Here is a 24743-nt window from a genome sequence, read left to right as displayed (position 1 = left end):
TATTTATTTATTTCATAATAAACTGAAATTTTCATTTGATTATATATTTTCATATATAATTTGTATAAAATCTCTATGTACATTATACTATCATTAGAGCAACCAAAGTAAAAGAAGCTATGGACGACAATTCTCGGCAATTGGTTAATGACTGTTTTTTAAGACCTATAAGCGATCCAAAAACAACGTAATAATTACACATTTTATTTTGAATATTAAATTTGCAAATTTTAATCCGTATACTTTTATAGGAACACCCCTAACAATGTAACTCATTCTGCGCCAACTCTCAAAACAGAATTACAAGTTGTTAGACTTTCAGATGAATCACATAAAATAACTATGGAAACTCTTCGGTTCATACATGGAAACAATTTTCGTTTAGATGACATTTCAAAGTACAAAGATCGTGGTGGGCGTCAAAAAAAATCATACTGGGAAGATCGTGGTACGCTAATGGTACAAAGCATTACAAACTATTCGAATGTGTCTAGCAAAGATACTAATGAAGACAGATTACGGCGTTTTGCATTACTCAAATTGGAAAATTATGGTTATGCAGCTAGCCACTGCGTTGAAGCTTATGACCATTGTAAAGGTGATACTGATGCAGCCTTGTTACTACTATTTTCCAAATATATGAGAATTCCAGATAAATCATTATCAGAAAATGAGATATTACCAGATGATATTACTGAGGAAGAATTACTCACTTTGCGCGCGGAAGAGAAAGATGTGTTGGAATCAATTTATGAAAATGCTTTCGTAGAAAAAGAACGCAACGTAATTTGGTCTCTTCAGTTTAAAATTAATTATTTATTATCATATAGCCCCTCTGAATTAAAAAAAACTAAGGAGTCAATAAATAAGCCCACTAAACCTGTTAATGATAACGGCTTGAAAAGGTGTCGCAATTTCGATAAAGATGGTACATGTAGATTCGGGAATAATTGCAGATTTGCACATGTTAAGAAGGAAACTGAAAAGGAAAAAACTACAAAAGGTTTGTCAACAATATTAATATATAATAATTGTTATTATTGCAAAAAATTTTTATTCAGCAGTGTTAGATGAAAATGAAAACGAGCATTGGTTTTTCTTAGAAGTACGATTTCCACCAGACACTAAATATCCTTATGAAGCTCCATACATTTACGTTAAAACAACATGCCATGATATACCACGAGATATATTATTGCGTTTATCACGACATTTATATAATACAGCACGTGATATTTGTAGAGATGGCATGTCTTGCGTGTACACAGTGTGTGAACAACTTCAAACAGAAGAAACAATACTCAAATTCCTAGATGAAGATCGAGAAATATTTTTAAATGCTGACAAATCTATTTTTTACGTTGAGGACGAGGAGAGTATAATGAATAAGCAAGAAGAAGTTATAAAGTCATTACCAACGCATTATGAACGTGGAGAAACTGCTTACAATGATCATTTTCAGCGAAACGCAATGCAACTAGAAAAAGATAATCGTAGTTTAATACGACGATTTTTGGATAGACAAAATGATGAAACCTACCTCAAAATGATGTTCGCTCGAAAAAACTTGCCAGCATTTACGAAAATGATGGAAATTTTAAATATGATAGAAAATAATCAGGTGAGTTGTAAATATTATATCTTTTTAATTTAAATAATTATAACTTTTCAATCAAAGGTTGTTGTTATTTCTGGTGAAACGGGATGTGGCAAATCTACCCAAGTGCCTCAGTTTATATTAGATAATTGGATGTATACTTCTTCTAAATTAGATAAGTCTAAGCCAGTACCTCATGTAGAAATAATATGCACACAACCAAGACGCTTATCTGCTATTGGCGTAGCAGAACGCGTGTCAAACGAACGCATTGAACGTGTTGGACAATCAATTGGTTATCAAATTCGCCTAGAAAATAAAATATCGCCATCTACTCGTCTAACCTTTTGTACAACAGGCATTCTTTTACGACGTTTAATGTCTGATCCTTTATTAGATACAATCACTCATATTATCGTTGATGAAGTTCACGAGAGAAGCGAAGAATCTGATTTTTTACTTATGATTTTAAAAAATTTATTAAAAGAACGTCAAGACCTAAAAGTTATTCTTATGTCTGCTACATTAAATGCTAAACTCTTTTCGGAGTACTTTGGAAATGCACCAGTTTTAGATATACCCGGGCGTACATTTCCTGTTGAGCAGCTGTTTTTGGAAGATATATTGGAACTTAGCGATTACGTGATAGAATGTGATTCTCAATATAGTCGAAAAATACAGAAAAAAGAGGAAGAGGAACTAATGCAGGAGTTGGAATATGCTGATGTTAAGTCGGTAAAGGTTGCACCGCCAAAAAATCATAAAGATGAAAATTTAAGCTTATCTGCAATTTATGCAAGATACAATGGTAAGACATTATCAATTAATTAGTTAAAACAACAACAATAGTTTTTATATTTCTTTATTATTTTTAAATAATTGTAGATTATTCAAAGAAAACGTGCAAATCAATTTTTCTCATGGAACCAATGAAAATTAACCCTGAGCTTATAGAAGCCATATTAAAATTTTTCGTGGAAGGTGAACACAGCTGGCCAAAAGAGGGTTCCATTCTAATATTTTTACCAGGTTTACAAGAAATTCAACTAGTATTTGATTCACTAATGGATAGCACTCTTTTTGGTCCAAGGCAAGTTATTATGCTACGAGTATTACGAGTATTGTTTTCAATAAACATGTTTATTTATTTTTTTTAGAAGTAACAAATTCGTTATTATCCCACTACACTCAACTTTAACAAGCGAAGAGCAATCGGCAATTTTTCGTCCTGCACCAAAAGGTAAAAGAAAAATTGTATTAAGTACAAATATTGCGGAAACATCAGTGACAATAGATGACTGCGTTTTTGTTATCGATAGTGGATTAATGAAAGAAAAACGTTTTGACTCTAATCGCAATATGGAGAGCTTAGATCTAGTGTGGGTATCTCGTGCAAATGCAATGCAACGCAAAGGTCGTGCTGGTCGCGTAATGCCAGGAGTTTGTGTACATTTGTTTACGGGTCATCGTTTTCATCATAATATACTTAGTCAACCTGTACCTGAAATTCATCGAGTTCCTTTAGAACAACTAGTTCTACGAATTAAAACATTGCCAAATTTTAATGAATTAAATGTGTTAACAGTTTTGGGTCAAACTCTAGAACCGCCAACCGAAGAAAATATAATTTCTGCTGTTAATCGTTTAGAAGCTGTGGGTGCATTAGATAGTGAGCAAAATCTAACTCCTTTAGGTCATCATTTATCGCAACTACCAGTAGATGTAAGAATTGGAAAATTGATGCTTTACGGTGCAATATTTCATTGTCTGGACAATGTGTTAACAATAGCTGCTTGTTTAAGTCATAAATCGCCATTTGTTAGTCCTTTCAATAAACGTAATGAAGCACAAAATCGAAAACGATCTTTTAGTGTGTCGAATAGCGATCACTTAACATGTTTAATGGCTTACAATGTTAGTATGTTTTTCCAATAATCGTATTCAAATTTTAATTAATTTAAATTTCCAGAAATGGTTGGATGTTTCGAAACGAAGTTATTTAGCTAGTCGTCACTTTGCGGATGAAAACTTTTTATCACTTAAAACTTTACAAACTATATCGGAAGTTAAATATCAATTTTTGGAATTGCTCATATCGATTGGATTTGTCCCGATAAACTTACCCCGTAGAAGGAAAAATGCAGACGATAATATTCTACAATTGACTGGTAAGAATTGTGCCTTATAATAGAAATATATTACTAAATAATTGTATACATTTTTAAACAAAAAAAATTTATTTTTTAGGTCAAGACCTTAATACCAATGGCGGAAACAATCGACTTCTTGTATCGTTATTGTGCGCTGCATTATATCCCAATATTGTTAAAATTTTAACACCTGAGAGAAGTTATATTCAAACAGTTGGTGGAGCATTCCCAAAACCTGCAACTGCCAAAGAACTTCGCTTCAAAACACACGGCGATGGTTTTGTTTCCATTCATCCATCTTCTGTAAATTCCGATATTGGTACTTTCCAGTGGCCATTCTTAATATATCAAGAAAAAGTGAAGACATCTAAAATTTTTGTAAGAGAATGTACTATGTTGCCTTTAGTGCCGTTAGTGCTTTTTTCTGGTAGTGACATCAAAATAGAACTACACGGTGGTGATTTTCTTTTTTCTATAGAAAATGGTTGGGTTCTTCTTAAAGCATACAACCACGAAACGGCGGAAATAATTCAATGCTTACGAATTGAATTATTTAAGTTATTGGAAGAAAAAATTCGTGATCCATGCCTTAACTTATTAAATCATGAAAATGGACGAAAAATTATTAACAATATTGTATATTTAATAAGTAATAATTAAATTTTAAACATATAAACGACATTTATATTATGATTATGCAAGGTTTTTTATTTAAATTTTGTATATAAAATTATAAAATCTATACAAGAAATTTTTATACTCATTTAAACATGAAAAAAATTAATAAAAATGTGTAAATATGAATTTGAGGTGTATAATTAATTATGTATAAACAATATATCAAAAATATAAATAATGATTTAAAAATTAAAAATATGAAAATGTAACTAAAAGTTAAAAAACATAAATATTGTCGGTGATAAATTTAATTGACATTAATGACTATTATCTGACAATCTGAAGTTCCAGACATGACTTGTTATTGACTACCGTATATAAGAAAAACATATTAAGCATGCTTCTCCCGAAACAATGGAACTAGCCGGATTTCTACAATTGAAATCATTGATCTAACGATGATTTACGGCAGAGATTAAACATATCACATCGTATGTTTCACAAAAGAAATGTTTCTGAAAAACATCAGTAATAGATAAATCTACAAGATTTACCTTTTTTCAAACAAATGAAATAACAGAATAAATATTAATCTCAAATAGTATAGTTGGCAACCATTAAAGAAGTAACGGAAGCAGGAATAACATTTCTTTAGGCAACAACTAAATAAAGATAATATGTAATTTAGACAACTCTCTGAAGTCACTGTGGCAATGGGTGTAGACAGCAAAGCTCATTAAAAAATAAGCAGACAACAAAAAGTTGTAAATTATATCAAAAATATATAAAAAAATTTAATAGAGTAGTATATAACCAAATAGCGTGGGTTCTCTCATAACGGGTAGCATTAAATTTTGAGAAGTTGAAACAGCAGGAACTGCAGGAATTTATAAGGCATATGTATATATATATGTATGTGCTCAGTACGAACATATATACTAGAATCGCATAAAACGGATAAAGCAACAATGCAAAAGGTAATCATTTTAGTATATAGAAATTCTTTGCTTAAAATGAGCTTAAATACGATATGTGAGACACACGCGAAATCAAAAATATTTTAAAATATAAAAGTCTAGTAATAATTTCTATTAAGAAGATTTACAATGACAACTAGAGGTGGTGGACTTCAAAACAGGTGACTTGAGCATTGTTATAAACTTCAATAAAGTTTAGTATAGTTAAAATTGCAAACCATTTCATACTTTTGTAAAAATTTGAATAATTTCAATAAAAACCTGATTCAAATTGTCTTAAATTCAGACAAATAAACTCAAACTTCCCACATACAAATTTATAAGACATATTTCAAATAAATTATTTCGAAAAAATCGTTATATGTAAATTTCAGTATCCTATTCTTGTCAGATTTGTTTATTTAATTCCGATATTTAGTGGAATTATATTATCACTGAAAGTAGACCGAAATTTGGTATGCATACTTGAATATACACAGTGCGATTTGGTACCACGGCATACTTGGTTTGCATACATGTAGCATCATCTAACTCATGGTTTAATTAGTAAATAATCGTGACTTGTTTAATATTAAGAGATTTTAAAATTAATAACGAAAATAAAATTAATTTTTTAAAGTTATATTATTTCCGCAATTTTTATAAATAATTTGATTATCAACTGTGGAAAACATTATCACATTATTGAATATAATATTGTTCATAATAAATAATAATAAACTAAAATAATAAATTGAAATCAACCTAAAATGCTATTAAACTAATTTATAAATGCAAAGTTCGAATACAAAATTTTATAAATTATGAATGCAGTTAGTATATCTAAAATTACTCAATGTGTACGCTATTATCATTTTAAATGAATGTAACATAATAGGAGTAACAAATGCCGTTGCTTGGCAACTCAGTATGCGGAGAGTCATAAAATGACAAACGTGACAACACCAACAACTGATTCCGTTTTTATAAATTTTCTTCTATAGAAAAGCAAGAAAATAGCAAGAGAAGCTGGGATAAAGAAATTTTAAATAAAGGTAAAATTTATTCTTTCTTTATAATATTTCAAATTAAATTTTGAGTTTTGTGCAACACTTAAGCTCTGGATTAATCGAAAGCTTTACCGTTTTTCAATTAATTTCCTACTGCATCTACATTGGCAAGATTTTTGCATACACGAACAGATTGACACGAACACATAAATTTTTGTTTGCAGACAAAATACAAAAAATTATGTAGTTGCATTTAAGTATAAGAATTTTCAAAAATTCAAAAAAATATGTATTTGCATTTGAATATAAAAATTTTCGAAAATTAAAAAAACTACGTATTTGCATTTGAGTATAAAAATTTTCAAAAATTCAAAAAAATAAGTATTTGCATTTGAGTATAAAAATTTTCAAAAATTCAAAAAACTACGTAATTGCATTTGAGTATAAAAATTTTGATAGTTTAACCAGCATAGATTTCGAATAAGTTGGTTATATAGAAAAAAACGTTCTATTTGAACACATATTCTATTTAACTTGATATCTCGCATTAATCAATTGTCTCCAAAATTACAAATTATTGAAAAAGGTATTTTATAAAATGAATATAAATTTTTAGTAGAAATTTTAAGTATAATAAAAACCAAGTTTGCATTGCTATATTTTTCTATGTATCAAATAAAGTATTATATATATTTAAAAAAAAATTAGCTTTAATTCTGTCTGTTTGTAGAATTTAGAAGAACAAGATTTCTTAACTTTCAATCGAAAAAAATAAAAACCAATAAACGGCGCAAATAATTCATAACAGAAGGCAGTAGTGTGCACTCAGTTTAATTTAGTTTCGATTTCGTGTTTCGTTTCTTCCAATTCCTAACGCCACTGGTGTTATTAGCTTTATTCTGGGCGCTGAAATTGTTTCGTGCGAAATAAACATTCTAACATTTGCAGAAATGAGTATTTCACAGAAGCGGAAGGCCGGCGAGGTTTCACAAGATGCAAAACGTCCAAGAATCGAAGACGTAAGTTATTATAATATTAACGTTGATTACTTTACGTATAAATAAACTTCTTTTTTAAATAGAGAGACTGGACACCTGGTAAAATAATGAAAATTAATTTAAATAATTTTATGTGTCATAGTAACATGACGCTAACATATCATCCGCGCATGAACTTCTTAGTTGGTGCAAATGGTAGCGGGAAAAGTGCGCTAATGACGGCTGTATCAGTAGTCTTAGGTGCGAAGGCTAGAGTAACGAACCGCTGTGATAGTTTGAAAAGTAAGTTCATAATATAACCAAAAACATTGATTTAAATATAGCACATTATTAATATAATACAAGAATTATGCTTTCAATTCATTATTTATCAATAACTCATAGTGCGTTGTTGTCTAAATAAAGTTAAACCTTATAACTTGATTATAACAACTTTTGTAATAGTTACACATAGATAAATGCACTATCCATTATAGTTGCCTTACCTTACAAATATCCTACTTCTGTGATTATATATTTGAATATTGAATATTGATAAATAACTTATTTTTCAAATTTAGATCTCATAAAAACTGGTCAAAACTCAGCGAAGATTGAAATAACTATTTTTAATGGTGGCCCCGAAGGGTATAAAACTGATATATATGGGAACGAAATTACAATTATAAAGCAAATCACTATGAGTACATCCTCATACACAATCAAAAGTGGAAATGGTCGAACCATTTCAAAAAAGCTTGACGAGTTAAACAATATCATGCTGCATCATAACATACAAGTTGACAATCCAATATTCGTTTTGAATCAAGATGCTGCACGCGAATTCCTACGAACGTAAGTTAATATAAATACATCCAATTAATCAAATTAATACATCCAATATATTATATATTATTGTAAATATATATTATATAATATATATACCTTTGTTTTAGTATGGATGAGTCTCAAAATTTCAAGATGTTCATGAAGGCAACACAGCTTGACTATATAAGTCAAAAACTTTCTGAATGCCGTAGAGATCAAATCAATTACCAAAATCGCTTGAAATCTCTAAAAGCTGTAAGTAAATTTTTTAATAATATTTTTAATAAAAATATTATGAGTTATATTTTGTTTATATATAGCAGATAATAAAATATTTGTAGTATTGGTGAGAAATATCTCTTTCTTTTATACACTTCAGAAAATATTGACTATTAATTAAACAGTATATATATATACCATATATTTTTAAAATGCTTAATAAGATATATAAAATTAGCGTCGTCTTCATGTTTGATAATATGCATCCTTGAAAATTAGTTTTTACACTAATTGTACAGAGACGTATTGCGAATCTATTAAATCGATATAATTTAAATGTATAATTTATATTTATACAAATTCATATATAATATGACTATATAATTTAGTTCTTATACAAAATACTTCTGGAAATGAGCTTTCATTGAATATTACAAAAATACATGCAATATGTGAATACTGACTTATAATATAATAATTTGTGTTAAGTATTAATGATTTTGTTAGCTTTATTGCAATAGATACCGAGGTAGGACTCCACAGAACTGGTTCCTCTTGAACCATCTGTATGTCACGCACGTAGATGCTTAGAGACTTGTGGTCTTGTATAGGCAGCATTTTAGATTCTGCATAAAAATGTTCAATAGTAGACGTGTGATGGCAGCTGGTTGCAATAAGCAAAGCAATGTTTGACATGATTGGATATTATTCCATTGTGTCTAGCAGAGTTGTGAGGTCCACATTAGATTTACTTAGGACGTCATATTGCTTTGTATGTGTGCAGCAGGGGATTCTTTTCTCTTTATCCTATGTATACATCGCGCAAACCCTTCGAAACGTTATTAAGAGATTTTAAGCGACTGTCCTTCCGTGTGGCATGATTAAAAAATATTAACATACTATTGAAAAAAACACCCAAGATTTTTGGTTTGTAGAGGAGATCCTGTATTTAGCAATCTCAAACCACAGAGTAAGGGATGCTTCTTTTGTTCGGCAATTAAAAAAGGTGGAGGAAAATATTATTATTAATAAGTAACAATTTCTTTCAGTAAAGTATGAGACTACAATTTGTGAGGTCCTGACCCACGATTACAATTGCGGCATACATTATGACTCTGACTTCCTCGGAAGTATGAAGAAAATTATCCCATTGAGTCTTATCGTCTTATTTTTAGGTTAGGTAGGATTTGCTAAAGCTGTAATTGTAGTCCACAATCTAACATTTTGAGAGTCACAATTATCTAAGTGCTCCTTCCATTTATCATGGCGATATTCTTCCATTATTTTGCAAATATTTCTGTTCAGAGTATTTGTGCGACTATTAACTGGGTTTGATCTACGAAGATTCTAACGTACTTCAAATCATAGAGAACGAAAACATTACCGAAATCGAATTTGGAGATATCTCTAAAAAGATAGTTCACTTGTTTGAAATTTATGTGGGTATTAATGTCAGCTTCGACATGGGTATCGAAAGATGGAATAGTAACAACTTAGTCTATCGCGATTATATCAGAAGTCATAATCCTACAATTAAAAAAATTACAATTATGTTATAATTGATATAAATTAAATTTAGTATGATAATTACTACACTTAATTACTTTAAAAAACTTGTCTAGAATTTTTATTATTTATAAATCTTTAAAAACGCTTTAAAATACATTTTTATAATAACCGATTGAAATATAAATTTATTTCACAGACAATTGAAATGAAACAAAAGGAAATAAAAAACATAGAAGATAAACTGCAATTTATTTTATCGGTGGAAAAATTAAAGGTAATTTGTGCTTATATTAATTAACTGTAGTTAATTGATTAATTTGTAAAATTTCAGAAAAATCTTGAAATTTATAAATTGACATTGGAATGGATTAAAATAAAAGAAAAAGAACAAGAATTATCAGACACAAAAAAAGAAATTAGAGATATTATATTAGCAAAAAAAGATTTCGAAACAATCATATATAATAAAGAAAATATGGAAATAAACTTTACTCAAAAGAAATGGTATGTATTATAAATACAATGAAAATTCTCTTAGCGGAAAATCCTCTTATGTAAACAATATTTTTTTTTGTTATTTAAAACAATGAAAAATAATAACATAAATATTAAATAATAATTAACTTCTTACCGGATACCATTCTGGAGCTAACAAAAGTGGGCAAAAGATAATTGTCCGCCTAAGAGAGTTTTCACTATGTAACTAATTAAGATCTGATTATAATTAAATATTTGCTTAACAGTGAAAGCGATCAAAGATTAGAGCAAGATAAAATCATATGTAATAACTATTTAAAAGAATGTACAGAAGCAAGAAAAAAAGTTAAAGATCATCGTGAACAAGTAATAGAAATTGAATCTAAAATTAAAGCAATAAAAAACAAAATGGATTCCTTAAATACAAATATTATACAAATAAATTGTGCTATTTCTAATGCTGACGAAAGGTAAATGCGTTTTTAAAAATCATATAATTACATAATAAGACTTATCTTTTAATGTTAGTAATGCTGCGCAAAAACAAGCTGAGAATACAAGAAAATTGGAAGCACTTAATGAACGTCTAACTGAATCAACTAGAAAAATAGATGAAGAAAAAAATAAACTAAATATGTATAATCAGCAAAAAATTGAATTAAACGAGAAAATGCAAGAAATAGTACAAAAGAAGGACGGTATGCGAAGACAACTAGGTAAGGTTTTTTATTTCAAGTTTTTATAATATATTTGACACTATGTATGTGTTATTCATGCACAAGGTTTTAACACTTAATATGCCAAAAATATCATTCGTTACAGCCAACTTTGATATAAATATATCATCTATCAACAAAAAGGATCCACTTTCAGTGTATTCTTCTGTCATCCCTAACCTAATGAAAGTTAAACAAAGGATTGAAGTACTTTATAAAGAAGGGAAATTTTCTGCTCAACCTATAGGTCCATTAGGTATTTACGTGAAAGTGCCCAATGAAAATCTAAGAAATATAATTGAATCAGTGATTCGGAACCTTCTCAAAGGTTTTATTGTAAATAATGCTGAGGATCGTGAGGTCTTGGAAGAGATATTTCGGACGCTCAGTCCCACAGCGAACATACCAATAATTCAAATGAAATTCATGAAAAAGGTTTGTTTTTTTTTTATTTTTATATTTCTTTATATTTATATATTTTTTTTATACTTATATATTTTTTTATATTTATATACTTACATTTTATTATACTTACATTTTTTTATATTTATATTTCTTATTTATATATATTTTTTTTTTATTTATATTTCTTTATATTTATATTTTTTTATATTTGTATATTTATATTTTTTAATATTTATATGTTTTTAATATTTATATGTTTTTATATTTAGAGGGTTTTCGAATAGTAAAGAAAGAAAGAAAGAACAAACACATAAATTTAATTAATTTTATTAAAATTTTGCTGACCATACAACGCTATTTCGAGTATTGCCAAGTCGTTTTTATATTTATATATTTTTTTATATTTATCTTATTTTTATATTTATCTTATTTTTATATTTATATTTATATTTATCTTTATAATTTATATTTTACATTTATTTATCTAACAAAAAAAATAAAGATAATATTAGTTTTTGAATATTTTAGTTCAAACAAATTTATCTTATACTGTCTAAAGCCGGTCACGCTTTTATCAGATTTTATCAGATTATCAGATAATTTTTTTTTTAGTTTTTTTTAATACTTAATTTTATTTTAATTTTTTTTTATGAAAATAATTAATAATAATTTTTTTTTATTTTTTTATTTTTATATTTTTTTTTTTTTTTTTATTTGTATTTATTTATTTTTTTTTTTTTTTTTTATTTTTATTTATTTATTTATTTTTTTTTTTATTTTTTTTTTATTTTTTTTTTTTTTAATTTTTTTTTTTTTTTTTATTTCTTTCATTGCTATATTAATTAAAAAAAAACAAAATGTGATATATGTTCTAGTGAACATATCACACACCCTCTTCATAAGACGTGCAACTCGGAATTCGTCAATTTTCAGAAAACTCAAAAAAATCTCATTCAAAAAACAGTGGAATTTTACGAGTTGGTAGATAGATACACTATAAGCAAGTTCAATGCATCAACTCAAAATAGAGAGACTTCGAGGTGTGCGATATATTTAACGAGAAAAGATATCACTCCATTTAATACCATATTTATCGTTGCTGTAACTGTGAAAGAATGTTAAATATACTTTATTTTTTGATTGTCCATTTTCTTTATAAATATAATATAAAAATTAAATAGTTTATTGGCTCTATAGCAAGCGATATATCGCTGTTAGCTCTACTTCTCATGACATCACCCAGCTGTCCCAATTTATACGCTAATGTGAGCGCTATTTGTTTAGGGCTCCGTTCTATCAATTCTGTAATTGATAGCCTGTATACACGAATGGTCTCAGGATGCAACAAGACTCAATTATTCCCATTCATCCCCCACTCCTTATCATACCTAACTTCTCTACACAATCGTTTCTTATTCCATTTGTATATTTCTTATCATACTTTTTGGGGTGGGATAAGTTACTATAACAACAATAAACTCATTAAATATGCTTTAAAACGTATTGTTTATATATCACTAAATTATTTCAGTACAGTACACTGAAACAATTTTTTATCCTTACATATATAGTACATTAGATCTTTATCTAAAAATAAATTTGATACTTCTTTTTGGTTTCGATATTGATCGTAAGCATATCGCGCTATTAACAAAAATAATTGAATTTGATTGTAGTGTCATCACACTACATGATTAAAATTAAGAAATATGAAATATAAAAATAAATCTTAATTAGTTAATATATTTATATAATAATAATACATATTTAAGATTTATTGTGCTAAGTCTTTTTAATATATATTATATAAAATATTTCATTAATTTTAATTTATTTTAAAGGTTTACGATGTTTCAAACGGTAAAGTAGAATGTCCAAAAGGTACCAAAATTTTAATGCATGAAATTGAATGCAAACATCCGGTTGTCATGAATTGCTTAATTGATAGACAACAAATCGAATGTATATTACTAGCTGAGAACAACAAAGCAGCTGAGATGTTGACATCTCAAAAGCAAAATGTACCACAAAATCTATTTAAAATAATTGTGCCAAGTCAAAACACTGAGTTTTATCCAGCACCACACTTTAGAATGTATTCCTTAAACATTAGAAAAGCACAACTCATTCAAGTTGATGTACAAGATCGAATAAAGTAAATTTATTTATATTAAAGTAACTAATACATTTTTAAAATGTTTTTATATATTTTAGTCAAATACAGAATGAGAAAAAGTCAGTACAGGAGAATATTGAAAAACTGTCTATGGATATAAATCACATAAGAAGTGAACAACAAAAACTAGTTGCTAACATAGCAGAGTCTCGCAAAATAGTTCAAAATAGTGAAACGTCTATCGACAATATAAAGGAAGAAATTCTAGATTTAGGAACATTTGAATTGCCAGCATCTTCGAATATAGAACGATTGGTGAGTACAGTTAAATTGTCACAATAAATAATTATATATAAATAATGCATTTATAATATTTTAATTTTGACATTGAAAATATTTGTGCAATCATTTACTGTTGGAAATTCAATTTATTTGTCATTTTTTGGTGCTGTTATGTGCCACTTTTTTTAATTTTTCACTATCCTACTAAATAATGGACTGCAGTATCTGATAAAGTAGCGTGGTTCTTTCTTACAGTTTCTTTACTGTTTCGGTAATTTAAAATCATCTTTTGTTACTTAACAGATGATAGCGTTAGTTGACTAAGTGCATGTAATTCACAAACAGTAAATATAGAAACCTGAAAAATAAAATTGCATAAAAAAATAATAATTTTTTAAAAGCACAAGAAATGAAAAAGACAGAAAAAAATTATATCTAGGAATTACGTTTGATAAGCGGTTCACTTGGCACAAGTACATACAAATCAAAAGCAATAGTTCCGCAAAAACACTGCAATGCTTACAACTACTTTTTAACAACCACTTTTCAAACACAACAAATTTAGTGTGAAGAACAGAAAGTGTGTCGCGTATAACAAAGCTGCCAATTCTACTATCCAGAAGCTACAAGTTGCTTAAAGTCAGGCTCTCCGAAGACTCTTCAAAGTGCCATGGTACATCCGCACGAATGACATGCTAAGAGACCTTAGAATAGATCCGGTCAAAAAATACATAAGGGACAGAGCCCTGAAGCCATATGCAAAAACCGACAGGCTGTTCTACTTAGCAGCGTCGGGGCGGTACGCAGATCTTAGATCAGTCATTAAATAATCAGGAAGCTTATGAGGAATACACAAATTAGTCAGTGAAATGGGTGGGACTCTGTAGAAACCCCCCAGCTATCAAAGAGTAAAAGTGCCCAGATACACTAACTCGGAAAAGGCTCAACATTGACTCACTAAAAAGGGCAGTTTCTTCTATACAAAATGCTAATTTAACTTAATCGACTTAAATAATAACACAAAATAAATTCTAACCTTCATGTTGTTCTTGTAAAAGCCCATGTAGATCTATATGACAGATAGCACTAAAGGAACTACAAATGCGGCTACATAGGTTAGTATATGGTTGGGTAAAGAAAGTATGAAATTATTATCAATGGGTAAGATTTTACTTCATTGAGTTGGAACCAATTGGGCTCAAATTGATGTGTACATAAGAACATGAAAATAAACTACATGGTTGCTAGGACTTCAGTTCAGTTACACATGTAGAATAAACGCACTTATGCCTGACAAGTAGCTGTTTAGCTGCTTGCTGTAGCGTGTACCTGCTGGTATAGTCTCTTTTTGAAATGCCGAACGGCACTTGATTATCGAAATTAATGTGTGTTTCCGGGACGTAAATCCGACTGGACCCCGCACATCTCTTTTAATAAATCCATATCTCCGATATGGATTTATTAGTGATAAATAAAAAATCACTTTACTATCAAACCTCAAGTTTATGAGAAAATCTTATTTGGCATTATTATCGATATCGTAAAAGGTTTAATCGCGTACATTCAGAAACCTACTCATTCCGGAAATCCTCTTATACTCAGCTTCGCCACCTATCATCAAGTTAACACAAATTAAATGCACGAATGGCTTGAGGTAAAATTTTTAAAGCAGACATTGGGATATGTTGATTCCGGGATATTCGGACCCGTAAATTTAAGTAACTAAACAAATTTGAATTAAATAAGCTACAAATGAATCACATGAACATTACTCGCACTTAAATTACAACAAATTAAACAGTCATAAATAGCAACTAGTTATAAAATAATTAATAAACAATTTAGCAATATTAAAAGGAGTTTACACACAAATTATTCTTTAGCTCTAAAGGGCATATTATGATTGCAGTCACGTCACGGCAAATTGTTATTGCTTTCAAAACAAAATGAAAATTTGACACTGGCAACTTAAAATCGCCTTGACGTGACTGCAATCATAACATGCACCTTAGAGCTAAAGAATTATTTTTAAATCAGATGTTTTTGCAATTATATTTTTGAAAATTCTATTCAGAGTTTCGAAACAGAACATAGCCGTAAATCGAAGAAGAGAAATTTTTGACAAAAATAAATCCAGAACTGAATTAAAAACAATATCTGTGATATATATACATCGTTTCTAATTTGACACGCACAAGTTTTACGCCTAGCATAAAAATAAAAATTCGAATATTTCCTAAGATCACTGATGATGAGTACTTGTATGGTCAGCCAAAATTCAATAAATTCATTAAATTTTTGTTGTTGTTAATTCATTACTCTTCGAACTCTTCTAGTTTTTTTTCCTCATAAGACGCGTCACATTCGATAAAAGAAATCAATGTACTACTTATATGAGCGCATTCATATTCTGTTTTTATTAAATAAATTCTTTACACAAGAATTATATTAATGAAACTCGAAACTGAACTTAAAGCCAAAAACGAACATACTGGAACCTAGCCAGAATGAAAAAATTCGTATTCAAAGCATACATGTAATTACTATTTTTGCAGGATTGCTGCCGGATTCATTCATATAAATTAAACACCTACAGGGTTAATTATATTATCAGTCTTATAATATTTTTACTATGGAACAGTGCACACCAGTCAAATGCACTGGACTCTAGAAGGATTATTGGCAAACAATCATTATGAGTGATAAGACAGTAAATGTTTGACTGAACCATAAAAAAACAAAATTGTGGGTTCTATGTCATGAAAAACCTTGAAATGATTAAAAAAGCACCTCTTTACTATCAAACAGTGACAGTGTGATACGGAATTTATGCTAATATGATCATTGGTCATTTGTTCGTTTGTTTTCACTTTTGGTTTCAACCAGATGACGTTCAATCAAATTTTTGAAGCTATGGTGATTTTGACTGGCCGCTAGCGTTATAAAATCTATACAAAAAGATATAATTCATTTATTCTTCCTAATGGTTTTTAATTTGAGCATCAGAGCATCATTGTTTTTTTTTTCAAGTTTTTTGTTAAATAAGTGGATTCACCAACTTCGTGAGTCGTCCTCTATGCGACCCAGGACGACTCACGTCTGTAATGGCCAACTAAGTAAGTAAGTAAATAAGTGGGTCCGCCTAATATAGCCAACATTGTATATAATAAGTTGTCTGTGGAATTGATGAACAGCTCTTGTTCATCGAGATTGACGACGTTGTTATTATTGTTGTTGTTGTTGTATCCCGATGGGATCTGTAAGCAGATAACATGACAAGATTTCGGCATCAATGTTCGAAAACATATTAGTTTCGAAATTGAATTCACAATTGATTTACAAAAAAAGTTATTTAAAATTATATTTTATAAAAAAACTCATTTGTTTTAGAAAATCATTAAATCGGAACATATGCAACAGTTAAATAGTAAAAAAAAGGAATTAGAAGAGAACGAAAAAAAAATAGAAGGAGCAAAAAATGAATTAATTAAATATGAAAAAGAATTAAGAGAAAATGAGCATTTGTTATCGTCAACACAGAAAGCAATTGAAGAAGAAATGGTATGATTTTTAAATGCTGTAGAATTATTTTTAAAAATTTGTATAATAAATATATATTAAATAGGTGCAGAAGGGCGAGCTAGAAAATCAGTTTAGAAAAATTAATGTTTTATACAAAAATTCTAAAGATAAGTATGCGCAAAAAAATGCGTTGCAATTAAAACTGGAGGTAAAAGTTTCTAATCATTGTTAAAAATATTGTATATTGTTCAAAATTCTTTTCTCTTGTTAAATAGAATAAAACAGTAGAAATGACCAAAGAAATAAGTGAATTGATATCCTTGGCCTCACAACATGGAGAGAGAATTGATTCAGATGAGTCAAAGGAAGATGTTAATTCGAAAATAAAAGTAATAAATGCACAAATCAAATCCCGATCGAACATTACTGACAATCCAGAAGAATTACAATTAAAAATAAATGATTTAATACAAGAATTAAACGATAATCATGACATTTATAAATCCTTTAAATTATTGGTTGATACGGTAACATTTAATATATTCATCTTAAGTGTATGCAAATGTTTATAATATATATTTTATTATATAATATTTTAGCAACAGGCAACTCTTCAACATCGCCGCACTGTTAACGCAAAGATTACAAAATCAATGTTCATACTGGTCAATTTTAGTTTTCAGGTAAGTCTATATGATATATATATAATAAATATATACAAATATATATATGTATATTATAAATGTATAATTTTATTTCTTTATGTAGCAATATCTCAAATCTAGAAGATTTAGTGGAGAAATATTGTTCGATATAAAAAATCGAACTCTTAAACTACGAGTTACTCCCCCAGTTACGTCAAATATAGAAGGCGCTGTTGATAGTACAAAATCTTTATCAGGTGGTGAAAGATCTTTCACCACTGTGACTTTCTTATTAGCGTTGTGGACATGTGTTGATCACCCATTCATTATTTTAGATGAGTACGACGTCTTCACAGTGAGCATATCTCTGCAGTTTGTATAAAATAATAAAAAATAATTAAAATTCACTTTTTAGGACGAATTGAGTCGTGAATATATAAACCGTCTACTTGTACAAGAATGCGCAAAAAAGAGGAGACAGTACACGTTTTTAACTCCTCTTGAACAAAATATAAATTGCGTTAATAATGGCAAAATTCATAAGTAAAAAACCTTTCATAATTATAATTAATTACAATATAATTGAAATCAAGATTAAATATAAATATTTTTTTTTTTATAGACTATCGGATCCATAAAAATATACAAAATAGCTACATCACAACTGCCTTAGCTTTTAAAAAATTTCATTATATACTTTACCAACAAATCTAGTAACATAGTATCATATCTAGTAACATAATACTGTACTTTTTTACATATATAATAATATTATGTGATGTTTTTCACTTTATTAACCACCAACAAATCTAGTAACATAGTATCGTATCCAGTAACATAATATTGTACTTTTTTACATACCATATATAAAAATATCATGTTACGTTTTTTTTTGCATCTTAAAATTAAGAAAAATGATAAAACTTTTATTTCATTTTTATATATTAATTTAAAAAAAACGTGTAATTTTTTAAGTTTTATTTTTACATTTAATTCTATTACTACAATGTGTATACAAAAGTTAAGTTTGTTTGAATAATGTTATGTTAAAATATTTAGTTAATAAAATTTTTTATAAAATAAAAAAATTACTTACCGAGTTTTTTAATACAAAGTAAAATTAAGTACATATGTAATTAGTTAATAATTAATAACTATCACAGTAATTATAATTATGAAGTAATTTCCATAATATACAAAAAGAAGTAATGCAGAAAAATTACAAATTAATTATTAGCGGAATGTTATATATTCGTTAACAGCATTTTAATATATAAACTTTCATAGGTAGGTAGATAGAGTGGCAGTTGCCCATTGCAACATATATAGGTCTGTTCTATGTTATTGATTTCCCAAAACGGCAATATTCTGTTGAAGTAAAATATTGCAACGTGTCGGACGATCGTTTCGGTTTGAAGAATCTATTTAAAAATTTTAGTAAACGACAAATACATTTAACAAGTATATATCATCACTGGCGACAAAATATTTGCTAATACTTATAAAGTGAAATTAGTAAATGAGGCCATATATTAAATTTACATAGAATCCATTATGTGGAGAAACCGACGAAAGTACCAAAACTATTGTTCAAATCAGTGTTGACGTGATCTTAAACCATCGTTTGCAAAAATGTTTTACTTTTAGTGGCAAAAAAACATGGACACAACATAGAATGTTTCATAAAAACATAGCCAAGATTTCATTTTAATTACTAATCCATTCTTTATTTGCAAGCCATTTGAAATTGGCGTGTCAGTGTGTTTTGTAATCATGAATAAATTGAACATCGCGGGTAGTGATTAATTTTTTTGGTGAAAAATGTTTTACAAAAAAAAATGCAAGATCTATTTTTAAAGAGTGGAAACTCATACCAAAATAATAAATGTGTTGGGTCAAATTATATATTTCAAAATTAATATTAAATAATGGTTTATAATTGGGCTTGTCTTGTATAAAAGTGGCCTAGTCAAACAAACCTTGAAGATATTCCCCGTTAAGGGCGTTCAAAACCTGCATCAACACTAGAAATCGTCACAAATATACAGAAAATAGTTCTGGATGATTTTCGGTTGATCAGGAAAGTTTTAGAAGAAGCTCTAGGTACTCCATCAAGTGAGTAACATTTCACTTTATGTCAAGTTTTAAGGTTCAAAAAACCTATGTACATGATGGTTTGACGCCTTTGCTAACAAAGGCGTTTAAGGTTTAACCAAAGATGAAAAGGATTCTGTACGTTAGATTCGCAAAATTTACTAATGATCTAATTCCATCAATATCATCAACCAAGCACCGTACCAGATATGGCCCCGTGTGACTTTTCTTCTTCCCCCGGCTCAAATTGCCATTGCGAGGACCATAGACGCGTTTTGAGGCCATAGAGGCCATAAAAGAAAATTGACTGCGTGAAGTAAAGGCCATACCTTCGGCGGCCTATAAAACTTGTATGGAAAATTGGATCAAGCGTTGGCATGCATGTATTGCCGCAGGAGGAGAGCACTTTGAAGGCGATAATAAAGAAAATTATTAAAAATTAAAATTTTGCGTGTTCTTTTAATTTCTCGTCTTTTTTGATCAAATGGTATATGACAAAATTTTTTTACTGAATGCAGCCGACTTAACTTATTCGTTTGTCTTTATCAATCTATGAAATTCGGAAACTGTATGTAAGTACGTGTCTAATGAGGTACCGCCAGTTTTGTTTTTTCTGGAGTGCTTACTATGACTAAATTAATATAGTATTTTGAATTGGCTTGAACGCTATATATCACTTAATGTTAGATCGGTGATATTGTACCCAATATACATATATGTATACATCTTAAACAACTAATAAAAAGTATTCTAAGAATTTAAATAATAAAAACTCATTTATTTTTTACAATAAGAAGTTAGAAAAAATGTTTAATTTAAATTTTTTTGTGTTTCTTCTTCACATCGTATTGTGACCTTTCTTAAAACCTGCACTTCATTTTGAATGAAATCAAGTACCTGCTCGACATGAGATCGTTGTAGTGTGGGCTTGCGACCTTTATAATTCATAAACAAATCATTAAATGAATTCTACTATAACATAATATAAAATGTATATGAAAAGAGACAGTGCACTTACCGATTCGGGTACACAACATTTTGTACATTTGATGAATCCCATCCCTACTTCTTTCAATACCGATTTGTTTGTGAATAATCTCGTCTCTAGCTTTCGACAGTTTATCTTCCCACATATTGCATTCATTATAAGCCTCAGTATAGGTGCACAATAACTGATTTAATTCATTTTTTAATCCTAGTATCGTAAGTGCTGCTGTATCTGTCATTTTCAGTATTAACGCACGCAGCTTCTCAATTTCTTCAATTTTTTGCTTCCCTAACTTAGCGATTTCAATATTAGTCATCACTATAAACATTTTTATATAGATCATTAATTAGAATATAAATCAATCTAATATATTTATTCACTTACAAAGTGCGTCACAACGATCCATAAAATCTTTTACTGATTGAAAAGTGCCAGACTCTCGTACAACATCTTCCATAATTTTTTCGTAGGGTAGAAATTCTTTAACGGTTTCGTTAAGTGTTTTTCGAAATGTATCTAATTCTTGCAAAGACTTTGTAAGTTCTTCAATACGTTGTCGTAATTTTGTACGCAAATCCTGCTGTTCCTTAATATCATTCTCAGCTAAATGCATTTTGTCAGCGCATTGGTTTATAAAATTACTTGTCTGAATAAATCGTTCTCGCATCTCAGTGTGTTCCTTGCGTAATTCATCCATACGTGATTCGTTTATCTTTGTTTGTTTTTTAGAACTTTCCATGACTTTTTCCTGCATTTCCAGCATATCCATATATTCTCGTTGGTTACGTATATAAAGCATATCGATGGAATCTTGGGCAGAGTCCCAGTGTGGTGGTTTTCTGATTATTATTAATAAAACATGCTAAATATTTTTTTTTAAAGTATTTTTTAATTAATTGAACTTACATGAAATACTTATCCTGATCTTTAGATACAATGAATTCCCCAGCGGCATCCGCGGGTGTCTTATCCAAATGACCAATGACGTCGACATTTTCTGTTTGTTTCTTTCGCGGCATGTTTATTCTAAAAACAATACAAAAATACAAAAATACAAAATTTACAAAAATGTAAAAGTAAAAATGTGTTGAAATATCTATAAACTTTGTAATATACTAACTATAAAACTACATTTAAATATTAATATAGAAATGGTTGCTAAGGTTACTTATTTTTATTATAAAAATTTATTTCATATGTGGAAGGTGGATTGTCCATATTAATGCCCACAAAGTAGTCGAAAGAGACGAGCTATATACTAATTGTTATTTGCATTATTAACTCATTAATTCCTCATAGTGCTTTAGTAACTATTACGAGGGCTGCTATATATATTTCCGGCCTAGGCAACACTAAGTTTTGCCAGGTGCAATCTGACATTTCCATTGGAGAGGTTGACATTTTTTAGCATAACATCACTCAGAAGACGATCCAAATCCAACGAAAGTTGTTCGTGGAAGAAGCACTTCGAAGCAAATGGTCGCCTGTTGCTTCGACAAAACTAGTCATGTGGCGAATGATTCGCTTGAGCAACGAAGAACGGCCAATTCTGTCTGGTACACCACAATTTGTTTGCCTGAAGTCTTCGGAGAAATTCGAAAAACGAACAAGAGAAGACGAATCATTCTTCGCCATGACAACATGAGCTCGCACACATCGGCTCAAACCAGCGCCTTTTTGACCGGCCAAAACGTCGAATTGATTGAGAAGTTAAAGTCATTCTCACACTAGTTTTGAAGTCAGTAGAAGTGAGTGTAGATACATAGTTCCACTCATGTATCAGATCGTTTCACTCCTGGAACTTTATCGGGAATACTTCAGCTTAGGGTTACTATGGACGCAGGCCTCGCTTAAGTTTGACTATGATCGTAACGAAACAGTTTTCTTCAGAGAGTGGGATTCTTTCATCGACTATTGTTTCAAGTGTTGTTCTTTCTATGTTCATTTTTTTGTGTTTGAAAATAGTGTGTTCAGCGTTGTCTTCGTCTGCATTTTCGCATATACATTCATTTCATTTGCTTTGCAAATGCGGAAAGGGTATTTTTGAAAATGTCCATGACCAGAACACAAAAGTTAAGTAATAGTTTACTTCGCCAGTTTTTCTGTATGACGATTTCGCTATATCTGGGATTAATCTTGTTGTCCATCTTTCATTTGTTTCTGCATTCCATCTTTGTTGCCAGAGTTGTTGGATTTGTCGATTTACTTCTAGATCATTTAACGTTGTGTTTTGGTACTGCTTAATTTGCCACCTTATTTTCCTTTCTTTAGCTGCTAGATCTAAAGGTAATGTGTCGCTAATGACCAGCATCGCTACCTCAGATACCATACGATATGCTGAAAAACTCTCAGAGCTGCCGTTCTGTTGTACTGATGCTAATGTCTTACGATTCTGTTCTACGTTCAGCGAATCAGTCCATATTTCGCTTTCTTAGAGTAGAACAGAGTTGGCTGTTGACAACAATTTTCATTTGCTTTGCGTTGGGCCGCCAAAGTTTGCCATTAGTCTACTCAGCGATACAGTAGTCTGTACTGCCTTGCTTACAGCTTGTTTCCTCTACCCTACCCTAACAATGCAATTTATAGAGAACACGCTGCATAAACACTACCCAAAAATATTTTCTAGTACACTTTATTAAATTTAATAAAGATCTTTGTGCTTCGGAAATAATTAGATATTCAGGCACACTTCTTAAAACTGTTATTCGATTAGTTTTTTATAAATTCTGATTAATGTCGGCCACATTTAAATCCAAAATTCTTTTGACTTCGTGCATATTTCGTATATGTTCGGGTTGTGGCAATTTCAAAAATTTTTTCGTATCTTTACTTTTTGTGCCCCTCTTAATACCGCCGGTAAAGATAACACCGTGACACTAAATTCTCTTTTTTGTTTTTCTTTAATACTTAATTAATTTTAGATTGCTAAGCTGAAATCTATTAATTCGTTTTTCTCCTGGATATCTAACATAGGTCTGTGACAATAACAGCTCAAAAGCTGAGGTTTAAGGGTGAAATAAGGAATTCTAATTTTAAAAGATACGAATTTCGTGCCTGCAATAAATTTATATTTATATTTTCAACTGATCCGAGCTGTTTAGAATATTGCTTAATATTCATCAGTGATCTTTTGAAATATTTAGTCGTTTAATTTTAAAACAATTTCTTAGTCATATATGATTTAGTTACTTTGATATAATTAATCTTTTATCGTCTGTGGTTAAAGCATTGTTGCATATCAAACATATTAGTTAATTTAATTTAGTTTAACCAAATTGAAATTTAATTAATTTGATATATTTAAGCTTTTGTCATTTATGGTTAAAGTATTGTTGCATAATAATAAAGTACATAAACATAATAAAGTAATTTTAAAGAAATAAGACAGCAATTTATGAAAAAAAATTAATTTTATATTTATATATTTATTTTAATAATACATATTAGCTATTACACAAAATAATAGTATTAGGGAATAACATATCTTAATAGAAATAAATCAATATAATATTTATAAACTAAATATAGTTAAATATATTTTTTTATTTATATAGTTTTAAAATTTTTCGAAATATTTTATCATTTTACGGTTACATTGTAAATTCAAAACAAAAAAAATTTTATAGTAAAATACT

General features: G+C 29.2%; 2 protein-coding genes across 2 annotated transcripts; one reads left to right on the top strand and one right to left on the bottom strand.

Annotated features, from left to right (window-relative positions):
• LOC119666584 lies at positions 1–18903 on the top strand. Its single transcript, XM_038075864.1, has 27 exons — positions 1–187; positions 252–1003; positions 1062–1621; positions 1679–2405; positions 2483–2687; positions 2755–3511; positions 3567–3765; positions 3845–4392; positions 7171–7350; positions 7413–7611; positions 7890–8163; positions 8265–8391; positions 10061–10093; positions 10139–10145; positions 10266–10368; positions 10608–10811; positions 10870–11057; positions 11164–11492; positions 13304–13617; positions 13677–13893; positions 17251–17421; positions 17486–17590; positions 17658–17909; positions 17982–18065; positions 18151–18381; positions 18442–18569; positions 18649–18903. The coding sequence occupies exons 1-27, from the start codon at positions 120–122 to the stop codon at positions 18662–18664; spliced, it is 6978 nt and encodes a 2325-aa protein (XP_037931792.1). The 5' UTR covers positions 1–119; the 3' UTR covers positions 18665–18903.
• Positions 18904–20893: 1990 nt separating this feature from the next.
• Positions 20894–22200, bottom strand: LOC119669692. The gene is made up of 4 exons (XM_038079694.1): positions 22015–22200; positions 21493–21947; positions 21139–21426; positions 20894–21055 (listed from the first exon to the last, which is right to left on the bottom strand). The coding sequence occupies exons 1-4, from the start codon at positions 22125–22127 to the stop codon at positions 20931–20933; spliced, it is 981 nt and encodes a 326-aa protein (XP_037935622.1). The 5' UTR covers positions 22128–22200; the 3' UTR covers positions 20894–20930.
• Positions 22201–24743: the final 2543 nt, after the last annotated feature.

Source organism: Teleopsis dalmanni, chromosome 1, assembly GCF_002237135.1.
Source record: "Teleopsis dalmanni isolate 2A chromosome 1, ASM223713v2, whole genome shotgun sequence".
In the NCBI taxonomy this organism is placed as follows: Eukaryota; Metazoa; Arthropoda; class Insecta; order Diptera; family Diopsidae; genus Teleopsis; species Teleopsis dalmanni.
Note: the sequence above shows the minus strand (reverse complement) of the source record. Positions and strands in the feature narration are given on the sequence as shown.